Genomic DNA, 13,474 nt, shown 5'->3' on the forward strand with positions numbered 1-13,474 from the left:
TGGGCACAGACCCTGGGCTGGGATGGGATCGAACCCTAGGCAGAGATGGACACAAACCCTGGGCAGGGCTGGGCACACCAATCGAGCTGAAATGAAAAAGTTCATTTCCGTTTTTAATCTCCTTTCAGTCATTTATCTTACCTGCCTCCTTTGCAAATAGGAAAATCATATCCCTGTCCCAAAATCTTGCCTGCTGAGGCCAAGAAGCCACAGTAAAACATATGTAATTCGATTTTTGAACTTTCACTCAAATCTTAAAATGAATCTTGCTTAAATGTTAACAGGATTTGCTTGTGCCAGACAAAGGTGTGTTGGTGTGTTTAGGTGTGTTGGATGCTTTTTCTTTTGGCTGTACATACTATCAAGGGTCTGGAATATATTTTATCTGTTGATTGTCCTTTCCTAATGCAAGCTATCTATTGGTTTTCATCTAACAACCCAGGGCAGAAAAAAGATAAAGATCTCTATGTAACCACTAATGTGTGTGTGGTAAGACAACACATACTATATAAGTGAAGGGGATGGACATACAGACCAGGCTGGGATGGCTCAAACCCTGGGCTGAGCTGGGCACACAAATTGAGCTGCAGTAGCAAAATTTCATTTCTGTTTTTAATCTCCTTTCAGTCATTTATCTTACCTGCCTCCTTTGCAAATAGGAAAATCATATCCCTGTCCCAACACCTGGCTTGCTGAGGCTGAGCAGCCTCAGTAAAATATCTGTAATTTGATTTTTGAACTTTCACTCAAATCTTAAAATGAGTCTTGCTTAAATGTTAACAGGATTTGCTTGTGCCAGACTATTTTTAGGTGTGTTAGATGCTTTTCCTTTTGGCTGTACTTACTATCAAGGGTCGGGAATATATTTTCTCTGTTGATTGTCCTTTCCTCATGCAAGCTATCTATTCGTTTTTATCTAACAACCCAGGGCAAAAAAAAAAAGATAAAAATCTTTATGCAACCACTAATGTGTGTGTGGCAAGACAACACATATTATGTAAGTGAAGGGGATGGACATACAGACCAATCAAAATGAAGGCTGAAGTAATGTCAGCTATACTGATTTAATAAAGGTATAATAGAAGTGTGTCAGAATAAATAAGGAAATCTAAAAGTTAAATGAGTAAACACTAGTAATCAAATTAGTAAAATAAAAGAATCAAATAAAAAAAGATCAGAAGAGTGTACTGTTAAAGCTGATGAGAGTTTGTTGAAGTTTTACATACAAAAACTGCATGTTTAAGTGAACAAAAGGTGTATATTTAAGGAGCATATCTAGCAATTATTACAAGCAGAGCAATGATGTGATTCTGCTGCTGTCCCACAGAACAACCAGAAGTGGAGACCAAGTACGGGAGAGTCCGAGGGTACCAATTCAAGGTGGACACAGCTGAGAGGACTGTGAATGTCTTTTTGGCACTTCCTTTTGCTAAGCCCCCGCTTGGATCACTGAGGTTTTCCGAGCCCCAGCCACCTGAGCCATGGGAAGGTGTCAGAGATGCCACTTCCTACCCACCAATGTAAGGCAATGATCAAACACACTTGGAAAGTGGTACCCAAACTCTGTGCACTTCCATGACACTGATGTGCACACAGGGCCGTCCATGAAGACAAATGCCTTGGTGCCCCCTCACTGCACCTGCAGCTGTTCCAGTGGATGCATTTCCAAAGACACTCTGTGAGCTGCTCTCTTTACCAAAAGCTGCTGTTTCACAGGCATCAGTGATGAACTGAGATGGAGCAGCACTGACAGACAAAGCTCTGGCTCAGGAGCACTTGGCCATCACTCACCAATCCCTATAAACCTTTGGAGCAGAGACAGAGAGGAGCTGAGGAAATGTTGGAATGCAACAAGAGGGGGAAAATGCTGAGTCAAGTGCTTAAAGAGCATATAAGAAATGCACAACAAATCTGACCTACCTTGTAAATGTCTCACTCCCATTGTCCTACTGCCCTTCTTTAGTGTCTCAGGGCTAAAATCTACCATTGCAAAGTAAAAAGCTATTGGGGATGTAAAATGATTCATTTATATTTTCATATGTATTTCACATACCAATCTAAACGGTGCTGGACATCAGTTTCTGCTTGGCACTTTGTTGGGGAAATGCAAAAAAGCTTCTCTTCACAGCTTTCAGGTTTAGTGAATTCTCTCTTGCCTGTTACTTTTTCATTTATTCAGGTGTCTACAGGACCAAGTACAAGGACAGTTAATTTCAAATATCGCTACCAACAGAAAAGAGAAAGTTCCTCTGCAAGTGTCTGAGGATTGCTTGTACCTAAATGTGTACACACCTGTTTCTACAGGAAAACAGGAGAAGCTGCCTGTAAGCAAAATCCTTATAACACCATGAGCAAAATTATCTGACAGCAAACCTTCAACCTCTGCCACGAGCAGACATGCAGGGGCACTTTTGTAGTGATGATCAACTTACATGCTTTGCCCCAGCAAATATTAGCTGAAATTGAAAGGAGACACAAAATCCTATTTTACAAGTAAAATTGTATTGGCATGTAGCTAAGCAGTGCTTGATTTAATCTACATGATCTGTCCAAAGTCACAGGGCACTGACACAGTGTAGGCATGTAACAAACTCAGTGCCATTTTGTAGCCCTGCAGGCCTGAGATTTTAAAGAGTTCTACAATTTGTGAAATGTAATCTGAAAGAATCAGGAGAGAAATAGCACAGAATGTTATATCTTGGGGTATATTTACTTTTTGTCACCGGGGGCTCTTACCTGTGCTGGGCTGATCTTCTTTTTCTTTTTCCAGGTCATGGTATGGATCCATGGAGGTGGATTAGTTTTTGGAGCAGGTTCATCATATGATGGCTCAGCATTAGCAGCCTTTGACAACGTGGTGGTTGTAACAATTCAGTACAGACTGGGTATTGCTGGGTATTTTAGGTAAGTCGGTTGATCTCAGTTTTTCCAAAGTGATTTCCAAAAGGATGTGTGCAAAGCCTTTGTAAAGAGAAGTGCAGAAGGCTTGCTTATGCAAAGAAACATTTCTGCACTGCACCTGCAAGCGCTGGGGACAATTTGCAGCCCCAAGGCAGCTTCCAGGTCTGTTCTTGTCAGGCTGCTGCTCCAATCTCGGCTTCCCGAGCCATCCATTTGTCAGTCGGGTAGGGAACTTCTGTGTAGAGAATGGCAGATGATTTCTCACAGCACAGATTGTATCTTCCTCTGCCTCTTTGCTTGCATGGAGCATTTGAACAAATCTGTTCTCTCCCTGCAGCACTGGTGATGAGCATGCCCGAGGTAACTGGGGATACTTAGACCAAGTGGCGGCTCTTCGGTGGATTCAGGAAAACATCCTGCATTTTGGAGGAGATCCAGGATCTGTCACTATCTTTGGAGAATCTGCAGGAGGAATCAGTGTTTCTGCTCTTGTAAGTTCACAGTAATATTGAACTGTAATTACTTAGGGAAATGACCCCTCCATCCCTTTTCAGTATCTGCATGGGAAGCCAGCGAGAGCATAGGGATGGTGTTACAGTGACACATCACCTGGGGCTTTGACACAACAACAAGGCAAAACAACAGAGATTTGGAATGATAAAAATGTGCAATTTTCATACTCAAATGTTGTCCTTAAGTAACAGAATTCTATTACTCATCTGCTGAATTAAATTCTGGTTGGTTTGGTTTTTTGTTGTTCACTGTAAAAAACCCTCAAAGTCTAATCTCATGAGAAAAGTCCTTTAGGAGGAGTTGTGGACTCCTGCCCATTTCACTTGTGCAAAGTGATGGAGGTGAATAGTCCTGGCAGCTGCTGCAGCCCTGCAGTTTGTGACCCTGTGATTGTGTAATATCTTTCCTCCAGCATGGAGCACATTGGCTGTGACACTCTCCTTCTCCAGTCCCTCCCTCTTTGGTACAGATCACACCGCCCAGCCAGGCTTCGTTGTACTTGGCACACACATCCCTGTTTCCTTGGCCAAAAGCTCTTTCCTGCCCTCCTGCAGCAGAGCCAGGCTGCCTTGGGCACATCCCATCTGTACCTGCCCTGCAGTGTGGTGCTGGCAGGCGCTGGAAGCAAAGTGCAGGGGAGGGGAAAGGCCCTGAACTCCCCATCCCTGCCAGCGCTGCCAAAGCACTTTGCACAGCTGGACTTTGGTCAGAGGCTGCACAAGGACACTCCTACCACATGGCCTTTCAAAGTGCTCCAAATGGCCACTGCTGATCCTGAAACCCAAAATCCCTGGGTAGAACACAGTCCTTGTCATGCTTCTCCTTGCTTTTTCACAGGTCTTATCTCCCCTGGCCAAGGGCTTGTTCCACAAGGCCATTTCAGAGAGTGGCACTGCAGCCCTGGGCTTGTTCACTGACCAGCCTAAGGAGGATGCACAAGTGGGTATTGGTGGCAATTTTAATTACTTTTTCCAGACAGTTCTGCATATCTTAAACTGTTCTGTCCAGAATATTGAAACATGGTTTCCTTCTTGGGAATCAAAACAGACCATCATTAAAGACAGTAATTCTCTGTGCAAATAGTACATGTTTAATGATGTGTTGCTTTTCAAACACCCAAATATCCACAAAGAGTGAAGAATGAAATGGAAAGGAATATTGTAACATGTAGTGTCTTCAAAAAAACTCAACTTACACTTTTTGGCTGGAAAATGGCATCAGACTCTGCATACTCTTCTCTTCCCCTCCTCTTTGATGCCTGTAGTGTGCCAATAAACAGGTCTTAATTCAGTTGTTTTTTTTTAATTTGAGAACTACAGGCTTCCACCCCTTTCTTTTCTCTTCAACTGCAAGGAGCAATTTCCAGAACCTGGAAGCTGGGACATAAAAGAGACAGCTCCCTCTAATGACACTCTTGCTCCAGCCCAAAAAGACATCCCCAAGATTGATAGAATGTGCTCTCTGATACCCTGCAGATGGTTTATTCTCTAACTCCAGTATGTCACCCAGCCTTCTCAGCCCAGCATGTTATTTACCAGAATTGTCTTTGAATATTTCTGTATCAAAACATCTTGGAGGCAGAGGTTTTCCCCTTCTGCCCAGCCCGTGGTGTGAAGGATTGTGAGGGCTTCCAGTGCCCTGCCTCTGGAGCTGGGACAAGCCAGGCTCCAGGAACCTTTGTGCAGGAGCTTTGGCAGCTCCTGCTGGACTCAGTGTCTCATAGAGCCAGACAGAGGAAATGTGGCCAAAACTGTTTGTTCTCACTGCTTGCAGAAAATTGCTGCTGTCTCTGGCTGTGAAAAATCCAGTTCAGCTGCAATGGTTGAATGCTTGAGAGGAAAAACAGAAGAAGAACTACTACAGGCAACACAGAAAATGGTAGGTGAAATGATACCTCTTGCATTTAAATGACCTCTCAGACTTTTTCATCCCAAAGAATACTCTGTGGGATGTAATAGTAGAAGAACCTGAAGTGGATGTAAAATCTGACTTTCTTGACTTTTTCAGCACGACTGACAGATCTGCAGTGAATTCTTGCCTGAAAAGTGCAAACAGGTTCCTGCCCTTCCGTTCTGCATGCACATGGCGTTACCTGTGGTTTGCTGTGTGCTGTTTTTATTACGGCAGGGGTTTCTCGGGGTCTCTCTGACTCTGGCTGCCATACGTGTCCCGGATAACGAAATACCACTGAGCACAACCTGTCCAGGTGTCCCAGGCAGGCTCCCAGCCACAGACAGTCTTAGCAAGCAGCTCAGCTCTTCAGTGAGATCAGCTCTTTGGTGAATTCAGCTCTATAATGATTTCAGCTCTTGGCTCGCTAAGTGCCTCGGCACACGCAGGAGAGAGAGAAGAGTTGTGTGAGGTTCCACAGAGGTGTCTTTATTGGCAGCTTCTGCAAAGAGTCACAGTGACAGCTCTTCTGCAGAACAGCACAGAAGTGGGTGTTTATATAGGGTATAGGGGTTTGGGGAAACATTCCAATAGTAAAGGTCAAGGTGAATATGACCTATGGTCTTACAGAGAGATAACGAGGGTCCGAAGGCAGAAGAGAGGGGCTTCTTTGGTCCAGTCATCATGACTTGGCATTTCTTATCTTAGGCAACCGACCACCAGGGAGGCCTTGCAGGCCCTGTGCCTGCTACAGTGCTCTACCAGGGCAAGGAAAATAAAATGGCACAGATGATGGCACAGATGATTCCGGAGGACCTGAAATCAAATAATACATTATGTCCTACTTAAAAGTTCTTATCACAATGCTTATGTGCCTTTGAAACTTCAATACAGAAATTATTTTTGTACCACTGTTCCACACATCATGGCCATATTGAACTAAGAAAACATGTAAATTTAACATAATGATTTCTGCTTCACAAACATCATAGATATCATGGCACAGATGATCCAGGAGGACCTGAAAATCAAACCATATATTATCTCCTACTTAAAAGTTCTTATCACAATGCTTATGTGCCTTTGAAACTTCAATACAGAAATTATTTTTGTACCACTGTTCCACACATCATGGCCATATTGAACTAAGAAAACATGTAAATTTAACATAATGATTTCTGCTTCACAAACATCATAGATATCTTCACAGTTTTCAGCCTAGTGCAAAAAATCAGTAAGAAAAAAAATTGAGATGGCTTGGAAACCATTACTTTTTGTATTTTCATTGGGCTTCACTTTGGAACTGCAGTAAAAAATCTGAACTTCTTTTAGAAGCAAATAGAATGCATTAATGAAGCTTTCTTTTTTCCCTTTTTGTTCAGGATTTCTTTTTCATCAGTGCATGTGTAGATGGTGCCTTTTTTCCAAAGAGTCCCAGGGAATTACTATCTGAAAAATCAATCAATGAAGTCCCATACATCATAGGAGTAAATAACTATGAATTTGGATGGATAATTCCTATGGTAAGACATTAAAAAGGTTGTTATTTAAACATCATTTTGTAAATAGAGGCTGTTTTATTAAGTATGAATCTTTGTATCACACAGATGATGAAATATCCTCCTTTTGTGGATGGTCTGGATAAAGATGTTGCACGTCAAATTTTACAGAGCAACTTAGCAATATTCATTAAGGTAAGAGACCAGTTTCAGAATAACCCATAGAAATATAATGTTAATCTTCACAGAACCTCCTGCCTAATGCAGAAAATCAGAGAAATGTTAAGATGGCTTGGATAACGTTATTTCTTGTATTTTCATTAGGCTTCACTTTGGAACTGCAGTAAAAATCTGAACTTCTTTTAGAAGCAAATAGCATGTTTTAATGAAGCTTTCTTTTTCTTTTTTCCCTTTTTATTCAGGATTTATTTTTCAGCAATGGATGTGTAGATGGTGCCTTTTTTCCAAAGAGTCCCAGGGAATTACTATCTGAAAAATCAATCAATGAAGTCCCATACATCATAGGAGTAAATAACTGTGAATTTGGATGGGCGTTGCCTATGGTAAGAGAATTATAATGTTGTTATTTAAACATCATTTTGTAAATAGAGGCTGTTTTATTAAGTATGAATCTTTGTATCACACAGATGATGAAATATCCTCCTTTTGTGGATGGTCTGGATAAAGATGTTGCACGTCAAATTTTACAGAGCAACTTAGCAATATTCATTAAGGTAAGAGACCAGTTTCAGAATAACCCAGTGCTGCTGCTTTGCTGGTTGGGCTGTTTTTACCCCTGGAGGGACACATTTCACAGGGAAATGCCATTGTGCTGGACAGCTCCATGAACTGGGGCAGAAACAGGCACCGAGGTGCTGCATTCCTGTTACCTCTAGTGACTGGAAACACTCTCTACACTTCCAGCCTAAATGCCCCTCTTCTTCAAAAGGAGTTCTGTGGGAATCCAGGAGTGGTGCACGTACCTAAACAAGGCTTCTTGGGATATTTCAGATACCCCCAGGTTATGCAAGACATGCAGAGTTCCAGCAGGTGTGGCAGGAGACCCAGGGGACACAATCTCCTGAAGCAGTAGCTGGGCGCTGGAGAGGAAAGCCCAAGAGATTTGGGGTGCACTGACACCCTCATTCAGTTTCTCGAGGTTTTGCTTCCCTGTAATTTACAAATCTCTTGCCTTTCTGGTGCCTTTGTGCTCTCCTGAAACTACTCCATAGGAAAGTACAGATGAAGAGGTAAGAATTAAGGACCCTAGAAGCAGGGCCAGTACTTGCCAGGACCTTCAATGACACAAACATCCGCCATGACCATGGAAACGCAGAGCCCAGGCGTGTTCTGCACAGGAGAAATTCTGGTCATCTACAACAACCAATGGATTTTATGAAATCCAGCAGGATTTCTGTGCTGTTATGAAGGTGTTTCCACAGGAGAGAGAACAATCAGCATCACTGGTTGCTGTTTATCTGAAGGCAGTTGAGCCTTTGATCTTGCATCCCTCTCTTCCCTGAGATCACCTGTATCCATAGCTGTGTAACCCCAATCTGAGCTCCCAGCCACACTCTGACACAGCTGGGGGTTTTCTCTGAAAGCTGTTGTTTGGGGATTAGCCAGGGATGTGCTGAGGCCACACTCACCCACTGCTGTTACTCCCTGTAATATTCATCATCATTAAAATGGTTTTTATTGCTGTTTCAGGGCCTGACGTCTGAGGTTGTTGACAGAGTGTACAAGGAGTACATGGGGGATGCAGAAAGCCCTGCCCAGGTCCGAGATGGCCTCCTGGATGCAATGGGAGATGTCTACTTTGTCATCTCAGCTGTGGAAGTGGCCAGACACCACAGAGGTAAGCCAGCAGCCTCAGAACAGCTGTAGAATTCAGTCTGGGGGGGCTGTGGGCAGTGTGCAGCACTTCTCACTATCCAGAGAACTGCTAGTGTTTTTATTTAAGCCATACGGTTTTTCATGAAAGTTTATCATCTTTGGAGCAGTATTTTCAGCTCTCAAAACAGCACTTTTCTGTATCCTCTAGATGCTGGCAACCCAGTCTACTTTTATGAATTTCAACATCGACCGAGTTCAGCGGAAGGTTTGGTACCAGAGTTTGTAAAAGCAGATCATGGAGCTGAGGTTGCCTTTGTCTTTGGAAAGCCATTCTTAGCTGGTGATGTACCCATAGTTACTCCATATTCCTTTTAGAATCTCATTATTACTCATATCAATTACTGCAGGCCCTTAGAATAGAATTTCTCTCTTACAAGCATCAAAAACCTTTTACATACAAAAAGCATACCTTATATATCATAAGCATCATTATGAGCATAAACATTTCCGTCTTCAGTAGTAGATACTTTTCATTACATCATTCATCTGCAGGTCTCTCCTAGAAAAACCTCCAACAGTTCAGGGCAACCTGGAGAAGTGTTGCAATTGATGTAGCTGATACTCATTTTTTAATTTCTAATGTGGCCCTTTCATCTCTCCTTTGCAGGAGGTGCTACAAAAGGAGAAAATGAGCTCAGCAGAACTGTTATGAGATACTGGACCAACTTTGCTAAAAATGGGTGAGAATCACTATGCTAATTACAGCTCAAGTTCAGCCTGTGCTGCCCAGAACATACTTACCTGCCTGAAGCAATACTTATATGGTGCTTCTTAGAAATTTGGCAGAATTTAAGATAAATATTGAAGCAATTTCTCTTCCTAATGGTCTTCTTAAAGCAACCTGCAGACATGAGGAAGAAAAAAATCTAAGAGCAGTTACTCCATCTGCAATGGAGTTTTAGATCTAAAATTAATGGCAACTATTGCACTTTTGCTGTTCCACTGATGAGCATTTTCAATAAATGCTGTCAATTTATTCAGGTACCAGAATCACATCATCTGGGCTCACCTGCTGGCTTTCTGAAATGCTCTGAACCTGAGCAGTCAGAGAGCAATGGATTGGCAAGTGGAGAGCTAACTTTTCCTCTTATTATTTCCAGAAATCCCAACGGAGAGGGCTTGGTCCATTGGCCTCAGTATGACCTGGAGGAAAAATACCTGGGAATAGACCTGGAGCAAAAGGCAGCAGAGAAACTGAAAGTGCACAGAATGGAGCTTTGGGCACAGCTCATAAAACAAAGTCAGACTGGAAGGAGAAAACACACAGATTTATAAGATCCATGGATGCTACAGTTTGCTTTAAAACACAAAGGAAAGTCAAAGAAAATGGGTTTGACAGCATACAGAGTAATAATCACCTTCTAACTCACTGTTGTGTAATCTGCTGTCCTAATCACAGTGAAGGGAGAGAAACAAGGGGCATTTGGAATGTTTGTCAGACTGAAAATTACTATTTAATGAAGCAAGCAAAAAAAACCCCACAATCTTTCCATGTCCAGACAGAAGCGCAGAGTGGAATTTTGGGCACAGCTTGGGAAACAAAGTCAAATTGGAAGGAGAAAACACACAGATTTATAAGATCCATGGATGCTACAGTTTGCTTTAAAACACAAAGGAAAGTCAAAGAAAATGGGTTTGACAGCATACAGAGTAATAATCACCTTCTAACTCACTGTTGTGTAATCTGCTGTCCTAATCACAGTGAAGGGAGAGAAACAAGGGGCATTTGGAATATTTATCAGACTGAAAATTACTATTTAGTGGAGCAAGCAGAAAAACCCCCCACAATCTTTCCATGTCCAGACAGGCCACGGTACCTACTCAGTGCATATCAAAACTGAATACTGAGGTGGGAATGGGCAAATGAACTGAAATCTATAGGAAATGATCTATACAGAATATACCCTAAGTGTCAGACTATTTTATAAGCTTATGCCCTTCTTCTTGCAGAAGAGCATGGTCAGTTGTCCTTCCTAGAGACTCTTTCTGCTTTCTGTAGCTGGAATTAGGCAGCAGAGAAAGAGCATCCCTCACATTACACCTGTGGGGCGGGCTTGACACCTCGCAAAAGAGGACAGAAAATCTCTACCTGTTTTATTGCTTTGTGATTGTTATAAATAAATGTTGCTTTGATTTTCTGGAACTACCTTTTCTTTCACTTAACTGACAGAGGCCAATTGCCAGGTCAAGTCACACGCGAGAAGCCAGAAACATGCCCAGGTTCTTTCTTCCACCTAAATGGTTTCAGGTACGAATCTTTTCAGGTTTCTGTGCAGGACCTGAGGCTTATGGCTCTTTCACAAACTCTTCTGGGGTGTGACTGTGTGTCCTTCTACCCTTCCTGGCAAATGCCCACTCCAGTGGCTGCAGGAGGATGCAGTGCTGGCAGGACAGATGCCCACGGAGGCAGAGGGGGGAGCAAAGGCTGCAGGTGCTCCCTGCACGTTGCTGGCCCAGCACCACCAGAGAGAAGATCTGCTGACATGCTGAGTGTGACCCCCAGCCTCCCACAGCTGGGGAAGGGGTCAGGGCACACAGGGAGGGCAGTGCCTTTTTTGCCAAGTTCCATGGCAAGCAGGATACAAAGGAGCAATGTAGGAAGGCAGGAGAGCTCTCCTCATGACCATAAACAAACAAGCAAACAGCCCTACTCCAACCACCCCTTCAGCTGGTGCCCAGCTCCCACATCCCACAGCACCCCGGGGCTCTCACAGGGACAGCCCAAGCTCCTGCTGCAGGTGTTGACTCCTTTGGAAGTGTCTTCCTCTTCCTCCTCACCTCTGGGTGCACTTGCTTTTGTACACCTGTGGATCTCAAGCAGTGCCATCTGCACTACCTGGACACCCCCTTTTGTGCATTTTCCATACCTTTGTGAAGAACACCTTTTTTTTGATTCTCAGAAACAAGAATCTAACATAGCTGCGAAGGATTGGTGTGAAGATGCAGATGACTGGGGAGCCTGTGATGGAGCAGAGGCTCCTGCATGTGCCTCCCTTGAGCTACTTGGCCTGAAGGAAGCTGTGAGCAGTGAAGTGGAGTGTGCATGCCAGCTCCAGCAGCTCCACCTGTCTGAGCCTGCCAATGGCCCAGGTTCCAACATAATACATCCTGCAGCCAGGGAGGACATGGATGGCCCAGGTGCCCTGGACACACATCCTGCAGCCAGGGAGGACATGGTGATGGCAATGGCTGCTTCAGCTCCTGTGTTCCAGCCCTTCTACATTAATGTTGTGGATGAGGAAGATTACATGGGTTTCCTTGATACAGATCATGCAGATCAGCTACTGAAGGAGTATCAGCAGAGAGAGTGTGTTGATTTGGAACAGATGATGTCAGAAAGGTGAGAACAGGTCTGCGTTTCATGGTCAAATGGAAGGAATTGTGTGGTGGTTTCCTGTATGCTGACTGAGAATCTAAATGGGACTCCCACAAAAGCTGAATGGTGTTGTCTGGAACTCCTTTAGGAACCATTGGGGTGCTGTGCAGGAAGAGCAGAGCAGTGCACCCAGTGCTGCCAAACCTGGAGTTACTCAAAGGTGGTTGTAGCTCTGCTGTTTCTGAGTGACTGAGCAGTGGTCACGGGCTCCAGGTGGTGCAATGGATGGTCAATCTCTGAAAGAAGATCTGTGCCAAATGCCACGACTTTATATCATGACATTTCACGCTTTTTTCTTTACAGGGCTAAAGCTTTTCTTAGGTTTCAGTTGCTTTTTTAGGAGTTTAAATTTTTAGGGATTTTGGCTAGAGAGCTGGCTGATGGAAAGACACCTGAAGGTTTAGAAAAGGTTGCCTGAAAAACAGTTGTTGAGCGTGGTTACTGAAAACATTTTCTTCAAAAAATATTTAACTTAGGTGGTCACGGTGAGGACTTTTGGCCTCTTGTGCCTGGATTGGGGACAGCATTGAATTTGTTTATAGCTAAAGCTGCTGCCAACTGCAGAATCTGCACAGAAGACTTTTCAGCAGTGGGGGTCCTGTTGATTTTTGTTGACTGTTACAAAATCGTAGAACTTTAACTAGGCTTGATTCAAAATTGAAAAACACAACATCATAATTTGAAAAGCACAAAAATGTTTGAGAAGTTATTAGAGGAAGGGAGTTTTGATGGAATACAGCAGATATCTGGTGAATTTGAGTCCTATGTGATAGTTGAAAACACTGTTAGTAACTGTAAGAGACCAGAAACCAAAGAACTAAAAGAAAAATGTTCACTTGCAACTGTGGTATTCACATTCTCTGAACAGAGAGAGACATCATTCTCTCTGCCAGGATTTTTCCTGGGGAAGGCAGTGTGAAAACAATTCTTATCTCTACTTGCTGCCCCTATTGCTTTGCACCTGTGGAATGTGTTATGGAGATTGTTTACCACGAGTGATTTATTAATTGGACTCTGCTGATGGTTGTTTGGATTGATTGGCCAGTTGGGTCAAAGCTGTGTTCTGACAGTCTCAGAAAGTCAGTGGTTTCCTTTAGTATCTTTTTAGTATAGAGGATCTCTTTAATAAAGTATCTCTTTATTGTAATGTAGTATTACTGTAATATAACCTTGCTTAATGAAGCAATTGATCAGCCTTCTCAATCATGGAGTCAGAGCACATTATTCCCTATCTTGGGTTCACCCTGCATCGATATGCAACCTCTAACAGCAATTTTCTCTTAACACATATATCTTTCTTCAGTGTATTTAGTATAATTTAATGTAAGTTTAGAGTCCTCATTGTTTTCTCAGCACCTCAGGGTCATAGCATTGCCCATCTGCCAGTGCACAGTGAGCA

General features: G+C 43.1%; 1 protein-coding gene across 1 annotated transcript; it reads left to right on the forward strand.

Moving 5' to 3' along the window:
• The first annotated feature begins 543 nt into the window (after positions 1 to 543).
• On the forward strand, positions 544 to 10,842 carry LOC121342585 (fatty acyl-CoA hydrolase precursor, medium chain-like). The gene is made up of 14 exons (XM_041417108.1): positions 544 to 722; positions 1,328 to 1,520; positions 2,180 to 2,324; positions 2,771 to 2,904; positions 3,239 to 3,392; positions 4,252 to 4,353; positions 5,188 to 5,292; positions 7,226 to 7,366; positions 7,451 to 7,537; positions 8,514 to 8,661; positions 8,848 to 8,979; positions 9,307 to 9,379; positions 9,800 to 9,899; positions 10,203 to 10,842. Coding segments are annotated over exons 2-14 (1,398 nt in total). The 5' UTR covers positions 544 to 722; positions 1,328 to 1,518; the 3' UTR covers positions 10,278 to 10,842.
• The last annotated feature ends 2,632 nt before the right edge of the window (positions 10,843 to 13,474 follow it).

This window comes from Onychostruthus taczanowskii, unplaced genomic scaffold, assembly GCF_017590055.1.
Source record: "Onychostruthus taczanowskii isolate IOZ18803 unplaced genomic scaffold, ASM1759005v1 scaffold547, whole genome shotgun sequence".
Lineage (NCBI taxonomy): Eukaryota > Metazoa > Chordata > Aves > Passeriformes > Passeridae > Onychostruthus > Onychostruthus taczanowskii.